Source organism: Mirounga leonina, unplaced genomic scaffold (assembly GCF_011800145.1).
Source record: "Mirounga leonina isolate KUSES-001 unplaced genomic scaffold, KU_Mleo_1.0 Mir_167, whole genome shotgun sequence".
NCBI lineage: Eukaryota > Metazoa > Chordata > Mammalia > Carnivora > Phocidae > Mirounga > Mirounga leonina.
This window is the reverse complement of record NW_023270422.1, coordinates 884,818-902,484: the sequence shown is the minus strand read 5'-3', so window position 1 is coordinate 902,484 and position 17,667 is coordinate 884,818. Positions and strand designations below refer to the sequence as shown.

Genomic DNA, 17,667 nt, shown 5'->3' with positions numbered 1-17,667 from the left:
ATTATATATATACATACATGTGTATATATATGTATTTTTTTAAGATTTTATTTATTTGACAAAAAGAGAGAGAGAGAGCACAGATGGGCAGAGGGAGAAGCAGGCTCCCCGTGGAGTGGGGAGCCCCATGCGGGGCTAGATCCCAGGGCTCTGGGATCATGACCTGAGCTGAAGGCAAATGCTTAACCAACTGAGCCACTCAGGCGCCTATGTACATATATATATATATATATATATATATATATATATATATATTTATTTATTTATTTATTTATTTATTTTTTTAATTTTGGTAATTGGCACACAATATTATGTCAGTTTCAGGTGTACAGCACAGTGATCAGACACTTGTACACATTCCAAACTGATTGCCACAGTAAGTCTCGTTACTGGGAAGATGCTACTAAGGCACATGTTTGGGATTTTCATGGAATTGATATGAGCAAAATATAGAAAGACAGTTTTTGCATCCTTGGCCAGAGTGAACTAAAAAAGCCTAGTTAGAAAGTTGCTAGTAGGGTTTGAAGTGGTTAATACTCTGGTCAGGATGTTGTGTGAGAAAAGAGTGAAAAGGTGATCTTAAGTGTTTCAATGGTTCAATCAGCAGGAAATAGTGATGGCCTAGTTGGCAAGATCGTACACATAAAAGGACAGAGCCTCTCTCAATGCCAGAGAAACGGGCTGAGGAAGTTTTGATGGAAAAGTTGTGGACATGATGATATACAAATGCTATTAGAATGAGGATTCCAGTGTCTGAATTCCAACTCCCCTATTTGCGATCTGACTTTTGACAAAATAATTAACCTCTTTGAGCTCTGGTTTCCCTTACTTTAAAAATAGTAATATCAGGGCACCTGGGTGGCTCAGTCGTTAAGCATCTGCTTCGGCTCAGGTCATGATCCCAGAGTCCTGGGATGGAGCCCCAAATCAGGCTCCCTGCTGAGCAGGAAGCCTGCTTCTCCCTCTCCCACTCCCCGGCTTGTGTTCCCTCTCTCCTGTCTCTCTCTTTAAAAAAAAAAAAAAAAAAAATGGTGCGCCTGGGTGGCTCAGTCAGTTAAGTAGCTGCCTTCGCTCAGGTCATAATCCTGGGGGTCCTCAGATCAGCCCTTCTCTCGCTCCCTGCTCAGCAGGGAGCCTGCTTCTCCCTCTGCCCCTGCCCCTCCCCCAACTAACAACTCCCCCTCCGCATAACCCTCCTCCCCATGCTCATGCTCCCTCTCTCTCAAATAAATAAATAAAATATTTAAAAAGAAATGGTAATATCAGTGCTTACTTCACAAGGTTGTTTTAAGGATTAAATCAGAAAGTACATAAAAGCACTCAGCATAATATCTGACACATACAACTCAAAAATGTTGCCAAATGCACTTTATTACCATTGGGGGAAATGGGGTGGAGGGTACACAGGACCTCCCTGTACATGTTTTGCAACTTCCTGTAAATCTGTAATTATTTCAAAATAAAAAGCTTTAAAACTGGATTAGCTATCTTGTGTACGAAACATATTGTGTCATTGGGCTAATTTTTTTTATTTTTTATTTTTCTATCAAATGAAGGAATCAAAGACCTGGAACAAAAGCAATTGGTTACAAAGAGTTACACAGAAGCGAAATGAGAATGGAAGCAATTTCTTCTGAACCATAGACCCACAGAGCAGCATTACTGTGAAGTGACCTTAAAATCAAGGCATCTGGGTTTCAGTATGTGGTTTACCTATGGTCTTTTCCCGGTTCAACTTGACTCATGCGTCCAGATTTAGAATAATAAGCATTTCCTCAGCACATACTGTGTGGGGTAGGCTCTTCCACATTGCTTTGAACTGCAGCTAACGTTTTCTGCATTTTAGAGAAAGACACAAAGAAAATTAACACTGCTATTCTACAGCGCCTGGGTGGCTCCGTCGTTAAGCGTCTGCCTTCGGCTCAGGTCATGATCCCAGGGTCCTGGGATGGGGCCCCACATCAGACCCCACATTGGGCTCCCTGCTCATTGGGGAGCCTGCTTCTCCCTCTCCCACTCCCCCTGCTTGTGTTCCGTCTGTCTCTGTAAAATAAATAAATAAAATCTTTAAAAAAAACCCTGCTATTTTAATGTACTTATTGCTCATCATTTTCACATTTTAGTATCCACCATAAAGTTAAACATTGTGAAACAAATTGTATAGGATGCTGTATTTCAGCTGGAATAACTACATTCTCAGTGAAGAATCCCTTTAGGCTCTACTAACGCAGAAAACAGGAGAGCACTTCATGCCGTGGATAAGAAACTGAGGGTTTATTTTCTTTTATACTTGGTTTACAGTAGTGGTTCTAACAGGATGCTCTCTTCTGTTCAGGACAAGCCTATACTAAAACTTGCAGCAGTCGCTGACCCTGGGACAGAGCTTCTGTTCTACCGAATTCACCGGGCAGTCTTCAACTCTTGTAAATAGAGAAAGAATGGCATGAACAAGGATGACTCAGATGGAGCTCAGTTCTGTAGCTATTTCTCCCTCCAGTCTTTCTTTCTTTTTTAGGATAATCTGAGAAAATGTATCTTTAGCTGATTTGAGTAAAAAGAGATCCAATGTCTTTGAAAAACAAAACCAAACTATTGAAGATCTAGGAAAGGCTAATATTTCACATTTTGGAAGGTCCACCCAGACATAGAACTTCAAAGGGAGCTAGAAGAGGCAAGGGAACAAAAAGATAAGAAAAATTTTACACAAATATTTACCTTTATGCAATTTACCAGAATATGTAAAGGAGGCTTTTGATAAGAGATTAATTGGGGCAATTAATTAAAAAAGAAAGAAAGAGGAAAATGTTTGTTCTTTTTACTTGGGAATGGCAGTCTATGAGGGACATCTCATCATCCTGGCTCCCAAAAACACAGAGATGAATAAAAATGAATGTTAAAAATGTGTTTAAAAAGCACTTTCTCGTGTTAAGTGTTTCTCCATTTTCAGACTGATTTCATTTTTTTATTATTCAAAACAATAACTAATAGGTCTGCCTTTTATATCTTCTCAGCTTCAAGAATGAACATTCTGAAGAAAAAAGCAAACAGTTCAATTAGCGATACAAAAACTAATAAATGGGAGAGCCTCAAGCAATGCCGGGTAGGTTTTTTTACTGGTAAAATTTTCCCCATGATATTTATTGTGTTTGTTTTTGAAGAGCCAAATACATCAATCTCCAAGCCTCCTTGGCAACTAATGGAAGTTTTCACGAGTATTTGAAAGAGTACTTATTCTGAAAAATCCAGGCCTTTGTAGCCACATACTTAGATAATACTTTTTAAAAAATGGACTTGTGGGGTGCCGGCTGGCTCAGTTGGTGGAACATTTGACTCTTGACCTCCGGGTTATATGTTTGAGCCCCATGTTTGGTGTAGAGATTACTTAAAAAAAAATACATAAAATCTTTAAAAAAATTGACTTGTGCCATTCCCTCTAATTTACAGATTTCAGTGGCAAAACAGGTTCAGAGTTGACACTTCCTGTTGTGCTCTCACCACTTACAGCTTCTGGAACCCACAGGCTACATTATAAGTGAAATTGGAGTAAGAGTATATAGGAAAATGATTGCTATTCTTTGTTTATATATCATTTTTTAATGAGGGAACAGAGTGAATTTTATAAGTGCTGGTTTAAAAACCATTTATCTTGGGGCGCCTCGGTGGCTCAGTCGGTTGGGCATTTACCTTTGGCTCAGGTCATTATCCCAGGGTCCTGGGATCGAGCCCCGCAGCAAGCTCCTTGCTTAGCAGGGAGTCTGCTTCTCCCTCTTCCTCTGCGGCTCCCCCTGCTTGTGCTCTCTCTCTGTGTCAAATAAATAAATAAAATCTTTTTAAAAAATAAAAACCATTTATCTTATCCTTATGAAAGTAGAGAAAGAAAATCAAATGTAAAAAACATGTACTTATGCTGAACTGTGAATAAGGAAATCCTCACTGAAATGTCTAAAAACCATACTTCCTAAAAGAACCTGTAGTAACATGTAAAGCAGGTAGGATAAAGAATGCATAGTTCTGGAAGAACATGGACAGAATTACACAGACCCTCCTCCTTTGCTGCCTTGTCAGAGAACAGTGAGATGAGTTTACTGAGGCCTAGTTACCAAAGGCAGAGTTCCTTCATCTTTCTGTACCCCAGGCCAGCAATTGGTACATAATCTGTTCTACCACCATCACTGAGAATTATAAATCCGACTGCTGGGGTAGATTGTCCAGATAGATATCGTTGTCTTTGTGGCTGAAGTATAGTTAGCACTCTATAGATTTTGTGTTCTTGCAAAATCACCAGTTTAGTGCAAAGAACCAAATCCTCTCCCCTCCTCCTTTCTACCCAGAATTGCTAAAATGGTAGGTGGTCAACAAGACAATATACAAGCAGGGCAGAACTCTCATGGACTGAGTCAATCGTGACTGGTTTCTGTTAATAGTTTGTGAATTTCTAGCTGCATTTTGAGAATTAGTGTCAGCTGAATTCACAGAACGGCATTCTGCAAGGGAAGAAATAGGATATGAGTTTGGCCTTTAGTTTTATTCTATGTTGAGAAAAATAGACACACATCTGGATTAACAGATTCTATTCTGATTTTTATTGCTTCTAGAAATTTAATACACACTGTACAATTTGTGATCCACCTTGTAACAGCTGAAAGTTTTTAGAATAGCTATGTGGAACCCCTTTTATTACACAGAATTATGAATTTCAGAGGATCGATCTGATCCTTAGTTTGATTCCCAATGGCATTAAATGCCAATACAGTGGCATAGGGTGCCCACCCCCTTGCAGTCAAAAATCTATGTAAAACTTTTGACTCCCCAAAAGTTAACTATTTATAGCCTACTGTTGACTGGAAGCCTTACCAATAACCCAGTTGATTTGTATATAATATGTATTATATCCTGCATTCTTACAATAATACCTTTTTCTTTTTCCGCTATTTCTAGGCTATGCTGTTTGAGTTTTTTCAAATCGTTGGACATCTCCCCAAATATTCTAATATATTTATTTTAAAAATCTACATACAGTTCAAACCTGTGTAGTTCAAGGGTCAACTGATAGTGTCCTTGGTGAAGACCACAATACAGAAAGAGACATGCTGATTATTCAGAATTTCCTCTCCTCTTCAAGAAACCAGACCTGCCAATATGGCATCAATTAAATAATCGGGTGTTTTGTTCTCCACTTTGGGAGATTACAATTTTGGAGGCGTTAGGTGGAGTTGGAATCGATTAGAATCCTGGAGGCAGGACAGTGTGAAATGGAGTCAGAAAACCTGGATTCAGCCTCCACTTTGCACTTGAGCTAATCACTTAACACATGTAAATTTAAAAAAAAAAAGCAGGAATAAAATTTGTAATAGTGATTTCAGTCCTGCACATCAAGTGCTCGCAAAATTATTTAAACTAAAGAAAAAGAAAAAGCTAATCATAGGCACCCTTCATCGAGCACCTTCCAGATACCAAGTACCCTGCTAGGTTCCTTACATTCTTCATTAATCACAGTAATCCTGAGCCAGGTATCATCCTTCATTTACAAACGGGTTACACACCTAAGTAAATGGCAGACTCGAGATCTGAACCCAGGCCTGCCGGCGCTCTTGCTGGAGCGTTTCCCGCTTTGTCAGCGCACGAAGGGCAGGCCACGGGGGCAATCATCTGTGCCTCAAAATTAAACGCGCCGGGTGGGAAAGCGGGCTGCGCTAGGATGACTTTGTCACTCAACCACGGTACGGCCGGGCCCTGGGCTTTGTTACCAGCCACTTCGCGAGGGCCCCCGGCGCGCGGGGAGGCGGCGCTTCCTCCACCCGGAGGGTGGGACCCTCGGCCTCCGCCGGGCCTCGGATCGCCGACGACGTACGTGCAGCCCTGGGGAGGGGGCGCGGGGCGGCGAACGGCGAGCCCGCGAAGGGCCGTGGCCGACGAGGCGGTGGGCGAGGCCGGTGACCCAATAAAGCCGGCCGGGGCACGGGAGGCCCCACCCGGGCCCGGTTCCGGGCACACGGCGCAGGGTCCCGAGCCGGCGGCAGCTTGCGCGCGTCTGTCGCAGCGCTCGGCGTGAGGGCGCCTCCGGCCGAGGGTGTGAGCGCGCGCCGCCGGGCCGGGCCGGGAGCGAGGGAGGCGGGAGGAGAGGGCGCCGGCCGCCCGGGAGCCGCGCGGAGCGGCGGGGCGAGGCGGGGCGAGGCCCGGGGCCCGCGGTCCACGGCGCCTGCCCGCCCCCCGGCGTCCGGGAGCCTCTCCGCCTGCGGCCCAGGCCCGGGCCCTCGGCCCGCCCCGCGCGCGCCCGCGCGCGCCCCCGCCGGCCTGGCCCTCCTCCTTGCCGCCCCTCCCGCGCGCGCTCCCCGGCTCCCCGGCTCGCGCCGCTCCATGTAGCCCCGGATCCCCGGGAGACCGAGGAGGAGGGGGCGACCACAAGATGGCGGGTACGTGGCCCCCTGTCCTCTCGGCGGCGGCGGCAGCAGCGGCGTCTCCTCCCCGCGCCCGCCCGCCCGCCCGCCCGCCCGCCGCCGCCCCGACTCACGGCCGGCGCGGGGGCTCGGCGCGGGGAGGCGCCGCGGGGCTGGCAGGGCGGGCGGCGGGGGCGGCGCGCCGGGTCCCGGGGGCGCTGACCGGGCCTTTCTTCTCTCCCCTCGGCGCAGATCTCTCGCTGCTCCAGGAGGACCTGCAGGAGGACGCGGACGGATGTGAGTGCGCCCGCCTCGCTGTCGCGGCTCCGGCGGCCCGCGGGAGCGGCCGGGAAGGGCGGGCGGCGGCGGCCTGGGTCGGGCCGGCGGAGATGGGGCTCGGCGAGGCGTGGCCCTGGGCCGGCAGGGGCTGCGAGCTGGAGGGAGCATTGCGCTTCGGGGAGGGAACCGCGCGCCCGGGTCCGCGGGCGGCGAGAGATGCCCTGTCTGACGCCCGAGGCCGGGCTCTGCCGCGTCGCCCACCCTCGCATAACCCCCCGGGCGGCTGTGGGCTCGGGGGCCGCTCGGCGTCTGTTTCGGGAGGAGAAAGTGGCAGGGCCGAAATGTGAAATGGGCATTTGGGGTGTGCTTGTTCCTGGTGGGGGCTCTCCGCGGACCCCCACCCCTGCCTCTCCCCCCAGGAAGGAAGAGGCTGGGAGAAGGAAGGTGTGTTTTCTTAGAGTTGCTCGCTCGTATCACTCGGCGGCCAGCTGTAGGGGAGCCTGGTCCCCGTTCCGCCGCCTCGGTTCAGTTGCCTGGGCTCTGGCTGTGTGGAGACTACATACCTGTAATTTCCCTTTAGCTCCGAGCAGTTTTTAGATTGCCTCGACACCACCCCCCACCCCCCCCACCCCCGTGATTTGTGGATTACGGGAAGGTTAGAAGGTGTGGCCTTAGCAGGAGTTACTAGGTTTAGAGAGCTATTTCTTTAATGCAAATGTTCGCGAATCACCCAGACCGCCATAAGTATTACAATTTCAGCTTTTCTTTGAGAAAGGGACGTTTTAAAAGAGTCGATCTTTTGTTTAAAAAAGCAAAAAAGGAGGGAAAAAAACAACCTTGACATTGTCTCCAGAATAGTGTCAGGAAGGAACTGATATTTACAAAGGAATTTGTTTATTTCGTGTGTGCTTTTCTAAGCATCAGAAGATAATTTGGAAATTGTTCTGCGTTGAAATGATAACCATGGTAGAATTTGTGGTGTATTTAGGGGAAAGCCTGCCTGATGCTGAGATTTACTGTGCCTAATACCTAGGTAAGTAATTCAGAGATGGTTGCAGTCTGAAATTGCTCTTTTAAATATTGTGTAGTTAATCCTTAGCATTGTCTAATGTGGTTTCCGTTGGCCAAATTAAGCTTAATTTTTAAATTCCTAGGTGTTTTAAGTGAAGTAAGGGGGAATTTACTATTCAGAAGGGTTCTCTAAGAAGTAATTATTTTTAAAGCAAATGAACCATATGCAAAATTAACTTTTGCTAACTCTGGGGTTTTTTTTAAGTAAAAAAACTCTCTTAAAGGGAGCAGTACTAATGTAGTGAAGGACAGTTTTTACATTTCACCTAATGTTTTATGTTATGCCTGCTAGTAAGAAGTTTAAAAAGGTTATTCAAGGCAGCCATTGATTGCTTGCAAAGTTAGGATTGGAAAGGTGGCTCTGATTGTTACCTTAAACAGGGGCTTCTCATTCCTGTAATTAGGTTCTAGACTTTATAAATAGAAGACACGTCATTCAGCAGGTGTTTAGGAATGTGTGGAGCAAGAACTTCTGTCTATTCATTTATTTTCACTGAGGTGCCCTGCACTTAAAGGATGAGCTGTAGTGTCAGTTTCCTCATTGACCCTAAAGGAGTGCAGTCTAAAGGGGAAAGCACACCTGTGAAGAATTCAACAATGATTTATTCATGAGCCTCAAGACGTCTATGTACTGAGGATATAGCTTTGCAAAGGATGGTCACAATCTATGCCCTCTAGTGGCATACAAGCAGTTTTAATATAAGTGTGTTAATGAAGATATCAGAGGCAGTGTACCACAGTAGTTAATAGACAACACTCTGAAGCCGGATTGTTTTGTTCCAGTTTGGGTATCGTCACTCCTACAACTCACTTAAGCTCTGTATGCTTAAGTTTTGTCATTTGCAGATAGGTATAGTAAGTATTGCCTATTTAGAGGTCTTTAGAGCCTTATATAAATGAATGCACATAAAGCACTTAAAACTACTTGGTAAATAGTGACTATTATGTGGTGGTGGTTATGAGTGAAGAGGAAGGGAAACTTAAAAGAAAGAGCAGAGAAGGAAATACTGATGTTGAACATTACACTACAGAATTAATACAATTATAGATGCTGCTATTGCTTGCAATTAACTTATTAAAGGTTCTGTTAGTTCCCAGTGTGTTTTAGTTTAGGATAAAACATTAGATATCTGAAGGCATAAATAGTTTATTTGCATATCCATAAGTTGGTTGAAGACTTTGTTAGAATAATTACTACTTTTTTTTTTCAGTTGCTAAGGTTTTTACAGGTGATACCTTTACCCGGAATATTTAGGAACAAAGGATCTTTGAACGTGTGGCCAGTTGAAGGACCAGTTGCTGTCTACTGTGAAGGGAGAAAGAATGAGGGTCAAATCTGGCTATGATGCCTAGGTCAAGGGTAAGAGAAATGGAGAGAAGACGAGAAAGCTTGTCACATCCTGGAGAAGCTGAAGAATGTAGAGAAGGTAGAGGCCCAGAGATGTTCGAGAGAATAGAGCTTTGGCTACCGTTAAAACTGGAACGTATCGTATGAGCCTGATTTTCTGTCTCAAGCAATCCTGGTATGGAGGTCTGCTTCCGAAGTAGTTGTGTAGCAGGTCCTGCTGCTCAGCCAAGCTAGGTCTAAGTCGGCCCTTGTGATGCGGAGAAATCACTTTCTGGCCAAACTCTAGGATCTTGGTTGTCTTTCCTAAATGCAGAACCTAGACTACGAAGAGAGTAAATATAATAGTACAGGTGACCTGCAGCTGTGGAGACTAGGAGGGGACCTGGGTGGGGTCTGGACCTTGACGTGGGGGCACATTGCCAGACCATGATAAGAGTGTCAGGTCTTTTGTGTTGATTTGTTTTAAGCCCCAAAGTCTCTGTACAGAGCCTATAGAAAAGTGGGTAGAATGGGAAAAGCATTGGTCAAAGACTGACTTGACTGATAACCCTTGAGAAAAAGAAGTGAAATCGTAGTATGTGAAAAATGGTGCGTTGTATGTACATAGCAGAAGGTCCTCAAGGTAAGTAAATGAAATGATTACGTGCTGTTAAGTTTGTTGTAGGTTGAAAGTGGTATTTTCCATACTGTATCATGAAACATACTTTGAATTTCAAAGTGAAAACAAGCCAGTGACACCCGTTTGAATAGGTATCTCAGCAGAGTGACTTCAGAGTCGGAAAAACCCTTTCTGTTTCTTGAATAATGGGAGGCAATGCAAAATTACAGGTAGACTTTCATAGAGATTTTAAATTTCTATTATCAGTTTTCCGAAGATGCAGTTGTGATTTACATTTTAGTTGTTAGATTTCTAAAATAGGTGAGATAGGGCTTACAGTGATCTTCCAGTAAGATTGGGTGGGTTAGCTTTCTTAAACAGATTTCTTCACAGCACTCCCGTGAGATGCAGGCTGTGGTATTCTGATATTAATAAATAAGTCAACTGACACACAGACTAAATTATTTTCTCAGGAAATGAAAACTCCGTAACTACCAGCCAGAATTTTAAGCTAGGCCTTCTGAGTCTAAATATTGTATTGGAAATACTGTCTTGTCTTATAATCGCTCAGTTTACAACATTGAGCAGTCCAAGCCTGTTGTATAGGCAATTTGTTTGAACCCATGCTTAAAATACCCTTGAGGCTTAATCTAGCATGCTGCATGTGGTTTGATTTAACCAAGAGGTCATTCGGATGAAGCTTGGGTGTAATATGATTTATGTAGTCTTTGTGTTAACTTTTCTTTCATCTGTAACTAGCATGATGTCGAAGAGCCTTTGGAGCTATATTACATACGGCATATGCCATACCGCAGAATTGTTTGTATCTGAAGAAGTTTTGGAAATCTTTCACACTATATTGTTTTTCAGGTTTGAGGGCACTGTTGAATTAGAGTGAATTAAGGATGGATCCAGAACTAATTGGGTATAACTGCCCGAACTGTACTTCTTTCAAAGAGTCTCTGGGCCCTCGGACTACTTTTGAAAACTAGTTTTGATAAGATTCTAAAGTCCTTGCCATCTTAGGGAAGTAAGGAGTAAAAAGTTGGGGCTGTGTGTAGTAGTGGCTGGGGAATGAATTAAAAAACTGTAGGAAGGTGCCCTTGAAAGTCCTGATATTGAGAAGTGTTGTTAAATGGGGATTTGGAAGAGTGAGTCTTGAGACTTGATAGCATATTTTGATTGCTACCAACAAGACTGGACAGGAAAAATATTTAGAGATAGTACAATTAATATCCTAGAAAAGCATGCTTAAAAATGGTTTTAGTGGTACCCACATGTGTATAGAATCAGTTAATGATGTGTCGGGTAACAATTCTCTACAGAATTTTTTTTTTAAGCGAAAAGGGGGAAAACTCTTTGTAAATATGCATGTCAGCTGCCTGGGCTTGTAGCTGCATGACTTGGGAGGAAAAAAACAAACCAACCATAGGTTTTTGTTTGCTCTTTCCACCTATGAAAGACAAATAGCCCTTGCTAGATAAAGTTCATTAGTCTGCCACATTTGTTTGATCACTGGTTTATTGTTTCTGGTCTTTTTGCCTCAGTTCCTCCTCTCATCAAAACAATTTTATATTTTAAAATATTCACTCCTCTGTCTTATATTTTGGAATTTGGGATTTTTCTCTCTTGATGGCAAAGAATTTTTGCCATCAGCTACATGATAGGGTGAGCAGTCCCTAGGCTAGAATTAAAGTGTTACTTTGCATTTAACTTGGATCTGAAAATAAACCTAATTTAATGTTTTGGGAGGAGGAGGTGGTGGCGCACCTATGGAATTTGGGCTAAGGAGGTTAAAGGGCCTGTATTCCCTTAAGTTCTGAAGAGGGCACTTTTGCACCCATCTTTCAGCTGGCAGATCACCTAACCCTTCTCCAGATCCATCCTTTGATCCTCCTACCTGTTCAGTCAGGTGTTGGCCTACTTGATGTCAGGTTGGTGTTTGAGCATTTATCATGCTGTAATTCTGGAACACATCTCAGTGTAGTTCCTTTTTTTAAATTTTATTTATTTACTTGAGAGAAAGTGTGCGTGCACAAGTGGGCGGAGGGGGAGAGGGAGAAACAGACTCCCCACTGAGCAGGGAGCCCGCACTGTGGGGCTTGGTCCCAGGATCCTGGGATCACGACCTGAGCCGAAGGCATACTCTTAACCGACTGAGCCACCCAGGCACCCCAATCCCAGTATAGTTCTGTGCAGAGGAAAGAGCACTTGGTTTTGTAAACATTAGGCCTGCATTCAGATTCTGGCCCTTGCTGTTTATTCATTTATTATCTTGAGCAAAGTACTTCGTTTTTCTCAGCTGTTCTCTGTCCTTACAATGTTGATGGACTTTAGGGGATGATTCCAGTTTTTGGCTATTACAAATAAAGCCCTGGTGAGCATTCATGTACAAGTCTTTGTGTGGACAAATATGTTCTTTCTCTTGGGTATATACCTAGGAGTGGAATGGCTGTCTCCCTTTTTTTTTTTTTTAAAGATTTATTTATTTATTTGAGAGAGCGAGAAAGAGAGAGAGAGTACATGAGAGTGGGGAGGGCCAGAGGGAGAAGCAGGCTCCTTGCCGAGCAGGGAGCCCGATGCGAGACTCGATCCAGGGACTCCAGGATCATGACTTGAGCCGAAGGCAGTCGCTCAACCAACTGAGCCACTCAGGCGCCCCATGGCTGTCTCCCTTTTTAAGGAACTGCCAAACTGTTTCCAAAGTGGTTGTACCATTTTACACTCCCACCAGCAGTGTGGGAGAGTTCTAGGTGCTCCATACCCTTGCCAGCATTTGGTGTGGGCAGTCTTAATTTTAGCCATCCTATTAAGTATGTATGGTGGGTTGGGTTTTTTTTTTTTTGTAGTTTGAATTTGCATTTCCTTAATGAATAATACTCATAGTTTCTTGTGCTCATCTGCCATCTATATATCTTTGATGAAGTGCCTGTTCAAATCTTTTGCCCATTCTTTCATTGGGTATTTGTTTTCTTTAAGTTTTGGGAGTTATTTATATATTCCAGGCACAAGTTCTTTCTCAGGCTTGTGATTTGCAAATATTATTTTCTAGTCTGTGACTTGTCTTATTTTTGTTTTAACAGTGCCTTTTGAGGAGCAGAAGTTTTGAATTTTGAAGTTTGGTTTATTTTTTCACAAAGGCCCTTTATCAGGTTGAGAAGCTTCCCTCAGTTTAGTGAGAGCTTTTTCGAAATTAGGAGTGGATGTTGGATTTGGTCACATTCTTTTTGTACATCTATGGTTTTCTTTTTTAGTTTTTTTAATATGATGAATTACATTTTTTTTTTAAAAAGTGCTGTTAATTTTTTTAATAGGAAATTTCAAACCTACACAGTAGATGAGTCATATACTTACCACTTGGCTTCAACTTTCATTTATCCCCCTCTAACATCTGGGCTTTATTGGGGAGTAGAGAGGAGGCAGCCAGCATACTTTAAAGATGTCCCAGGTGTTATTGTATTTTAACTGTAAATATATCACAAGGCATATACTTGAAGTGTGATCCTGTAATCTATGAGCAGAAGGGTATCTAAGGTATGGTAAATAATGTAACTAAGGTATAGTAAATAATGAAAGTTTGAATGATTAAATTCTTTTTTTTTTTTTTTTTAAAGATTTATGTATTTGAGAGCGAGCATGCGTTGGGGGCAGGGCAGAGGGAGAGGGAAAGAGAGAATCCTAAGCAGCTCCACATTCATAACGGTGCTGGATACGGGGCTACATCTCAGGACTCTGAAATCATGACCTGAGCCAAAATCAAGAATCAGACCCTCAACCAACTAAGCCACCCAGATGCCCCTAAATGATTATTCTTTAAACATTTGCCTTGTTGGTTCTGCAATAAAGCACATTTGAATAATTACTAAATTCACTTTCATATTGATCACCGGATTAAGAAAAGCAACATCTTATTTATTTCTATCATGCTAAGCACATTTCGGGCCAGCCTTTATGGTAGCAAAAGAATACTGGTGAACAAAAGTTGAATTTTATATTTTAAATTGGTTTGCCATATCATCTAGAGGATCACACAAACTTTAAAATTGTGAGCTGTGTTGTACCTCTAGTGAGCCAGTGATCCCAAAATTACTGAAATCAAGAGCTAGAGGGCAGATGGTATCTTTGTCCTTCAAGCAGAAGAAAGTTTAGGCTCAAAGTCCCCCAGATAAGGGCGGCAAGGTGGTGGAGGCTAGAATACAATTCAGATCTTGTAGGTTTTGATGTTCTTTTCCTAGATATCATCTAACATAGCTCTTTGGGTGCAAAAGGGCGGTGGGTGAAATTTGGATTTTATTTTTTTAATTACCATTTATGGTCATACTGTGTGTTGAGCATTGTACTTTCCTTATAGTATTCCCCATGAGGTCTGTGGTAACCACAAAGTTACAAAGGTGGTATCCGATGAGGCTTATCTGATGGTTAAATAATTTGCTCAGTCACCTAACTTGAAAGTGTTAGGTTAATGAACCTATGTGACACAATCTTTCTTTATTACCTTTTACTACTATATTGTTACTGCCTTCCAATTTGACTTCCCTTAATTTATCACTTACTTAGGTCATTAACTTCCTAAAGGTTCTGGAGGATATAAAGTTACTAACATGTTCTAAGTATTTGGTGGGTAAAACGATTTTTGTCCTAAGTTGCTCCTGTCTGTCATAGAAATATTAGGAGCAAAATACACAGTTTTTCTTTGTGTTTTAAAGCACTCATGTATGGGAGAGCCAGTTGTTGCAGTAAAAGTGGGTAAGACCATCGATGGGATCTAATATGTCTGATCATCATCTCAAGTGGCCGTTCCAAAATCTAATTTATATTTAAATTTACTGCTTTATATTTATAGACAAAGTCAGACTTGATATAAGTCATTTTTACATTTAAATCTATTAACTTAGTTTTTGCTAGAAATAACTTCAAAACTTCAAATAAATTCAAGACTCCATTTATTAGAGTATTAGAGGTTGGTGGTAATTTGGACCTGGATTAGCTCTAATTTTATATTTGGATTACCTCTGGAAGAAAGGATTACTAACCAAAGTAATTGGGTTAATAAGACTGTAAGGAAAATGTTTACTCACTGAAGGGAACAAACAACACATCTATAATGTAGAAGAGATCCGTGCTTCAAGGGCTTTGGTATGCTGCATGCTCCTCTGGCACATACTGTTCAGGAAGCCTGATCTTGGTAACTAATTTGACAGTAGATAAACACTCTGATGCCTCTTATTTATATGTATACTTGAGGGAAGTGTTTTTAGAATACTCACATAGAATGAACTTTAGGAAATTATTCTTGCTTACCTTCAATTAGGAGATTAAGCATGCTATAGGATGGCTTTATATGTCTCAGTAAAGGTCATTTCGAAGGATTTAGTAAACTTTTAATTATATTTAAAGGAAGGCTATCTGATGTCACAAAGTACAAATTGAAACAGCATACCTGTTGCTTGAGGCTATAAGGACTAAGTTATATGGTCCTTCAAATTTGTTGTCTTTATTCATTTTTTTCCCCAAGCAATGACTTAATTGCATTTCTGCTACGTTCCCAGACCAGGGATTGGAAAGTTTCAGTGAAGGACCAGACTGTAAATGTTTTAGGTTTTTTAGGCCACGTGGTCTCTGTTGCAGCTACTCAGGTCTGCCAGTGTAGGATGAAAGTTGCCATAGGCGGTACAGAAAGGAATGAGCAGGGCTGTCTGCCAATAAACTGTGGGGGCCAGTTTCACCTGCAGGCCATGATTTGCTGCCCCTGCACTATACTGTTAAGTCCAAGGTCTGTACCATGTTTACCCTTTACCAGTAGCAGAGTACCCATCGCACAGTAGACCTTCAGCACGTGCTTGCTAAGGTGAGTCTTGGTTTCTCTGGCCAAGCTAAATATGGTCATAAAACCATACTTGCAGTCAAATAATGAAAAAAATTATTTTCAAAGTAAATGTGAAAAATTGATTTAATTGAATTAATTGAGAAATTTCAGACCCACACAGAAGTTGCACAGGTGTTATAGTTAATTCCCAAAACTCTTCACCTGCCTTCAACTACTGTTAACATTTTGCCAGTTTGTTTTCTCTATACATTTGTATATACACACAATGTAATGTGTACATTGTTCTTAATCTTCTTTGCATCTTTTGAGAATAAGTTTAGAAATCAGGCCCTTTAGCCTGGATCTCCTAAGAGCAAGGCCATTCTCTCATAATCAGCAGTCAGATTCAGAAAATGTAACATTGATACAATTCAAATATGTAATAAGTAGTCCATTTTCAAATTTCACCGATTGTTTGATAATGTTTTTATGCAACCATCTTGCCAATCCTGGCTCCAGTATTGCATTTAGTTGTAGTGCCTCTTTAAAAGCCTTTCTCTTTCATGGTATTGATATTTTTGAAGAATCAGTTTGGTTTTATATGTGTCCTCATGATTTGATTCAGGTTGTGGCTCCCCCCTCCCCCCGCCCACCAGGAATACTACGTAAGCAATACTGTGATTTTTCTCAGTGCTTCATCTCAAGAGGCACCTGATGTCAGTTGTCCATTATTGGTGGTGGTAATTTTAACCACTTGGTTAAGGTGATGTGTCCAAGATTTCTCCACCTAAAGATTCTGTTCTTTCCTTTTGTACTTAGTAAGGGGAATACTTTGACACTGGGGAAATATCTCATTCCCAAACAAACTTTGACCCATTAGTGTTAGAATGTGTCCATGAGTCTTACTTGGATCAATTTACATTTACCGGCTGGCAGTCTGCTTTACAGAAGAGCTTCCCCTTTCTCCCTATTCATTTGTTGGTTTATTTATGAAAATATCATCTTAAAGCCCCATATCTTAAGGTAAGTCTTATAAAAATGATTAAATCTCCAAGGTACATCTCGTTTTCATTTCCTAAAAAGAATGTAAAGAATTGGGAGACAGAAAATTTGGCAAGTTTTATTGTGGCCTAAGTAGTATCGGGGGAAAAATTGGAGGCGAGGGAACACATTGTCTGCTTTTTTTTTTTTTTTCTTTTTCTGTTTTAGAGGCTATTATGAGAGAGTGTATGGCGAATAGAAGGATGTGTTGTGATCAAGCTTGGTGAAAGTCAGGTCCTACAAATTAACCATTCTCTTCGGTGTGGTACTTCTCAGAGGCATTAATATGCTAATGAGCTTGTCACTATCTTAGCAGAGGATGAAGTACCCTAGTCCCCTCAAGTATCCCTGTGGGCCACCTTTCACTAACAAACGTTAATGTGCATTATTCAGGAGAAGCATTAGACTCTTTTTTAGGTAATAAAAAGATTAACAGGACAGTCTCTGCCTTCAGGGAATTTATCTATTTGGGTCCAGGGGCAGGCAGAAGAAAATGAAAGAAGAAAAAACAACTCAAACACTGCTATTGCTGGCAGAATAAAAGCTAGGGCACCCAGGCTGGGGGATTCAGAGGAAGAGATCTTAATTAGAAGAGGAGGGGCGCCTGGGTGGCTCATTTGGTTAAGCGACTGCCTTCGGCTCGGGTCATGATCCCAGAGTCCCAGGATCAAGTCCCAGGATCGAGTCCCGCATCAGGCTCCCTGCTGAGCGGGGAGTCTGCTTCTCCCTCTGACCCTCTCCCTGCTCATGTGCTTTCTGTTTCTCAAATAAATAAAATCTTAAAAAAAAAGAGGAAACACTTCCTGGATAGTGTTTGTAAATAGGTAAATTTAAACTGAGTTGAGGGTAAAAGGGCAGAAATGGGGCAAATGTAATAAGCACATAAGACAGGAGAGTTGTGGGAATTGTGATGGGAAGTGGGCCTCTGTATATGGGCTGTATTCAGGAGAGGGAAAGAGGGTGTGCCAGATCATGGAGTCCCTTGAATTACAGCATGAGAAAGTTGTCCCTTAATCCTGGCTGCTGGGAGTTTTGAGGTAGGGAAGGGAGGGAGGAAGGGCAGGGAGTGTATTGAACAGAGTACAACTTGAGGAAGATGGAAGTGGTTGTCATGTGTAAGCTGGGGTAGAATGAGGGGAGACGAAGT

At 42.5% G+C, this 17,667-nt stretch overlaps 1 protein-coding gene across 4 annotated transcripts in view; it reads left to right on the top strand.

Annotated features, from left to right (window-relative positions):
- The first annotated feature begins 5,818 nt into the window (after positions 1-5,818).
- PPP4R1 (protein phosphatase 4 regulatory subunit 1) overlaps positions 5,819-17,667 on the top strand; it is a 60,823-nt gene continuing 48,974 nt past the window's right edge. For 3 of the 4 annotated variants that reach the window (XM_035013803.1, XM_035013805.1, XM_035013802.1), the window contains exons 1-2: positions 6,313-6,413; positions 6,630-6,674. In XM_035013803.1, coding sequence (XP_034869694.1) covers positions 6,407-6,413; positions 6,630-6,674 — 52 coding nt within the window. In that variant the 5' untranslated portion in view covers positions 6,313-6,406. Of the gene's footprint in view, positions 5,848-6,312; positions 6,414-6,629; positions 6,675-17,667 lie in introns of those variants that run through there. The other variant, XM_035013804.1, reaches the window with a different exon arrangement.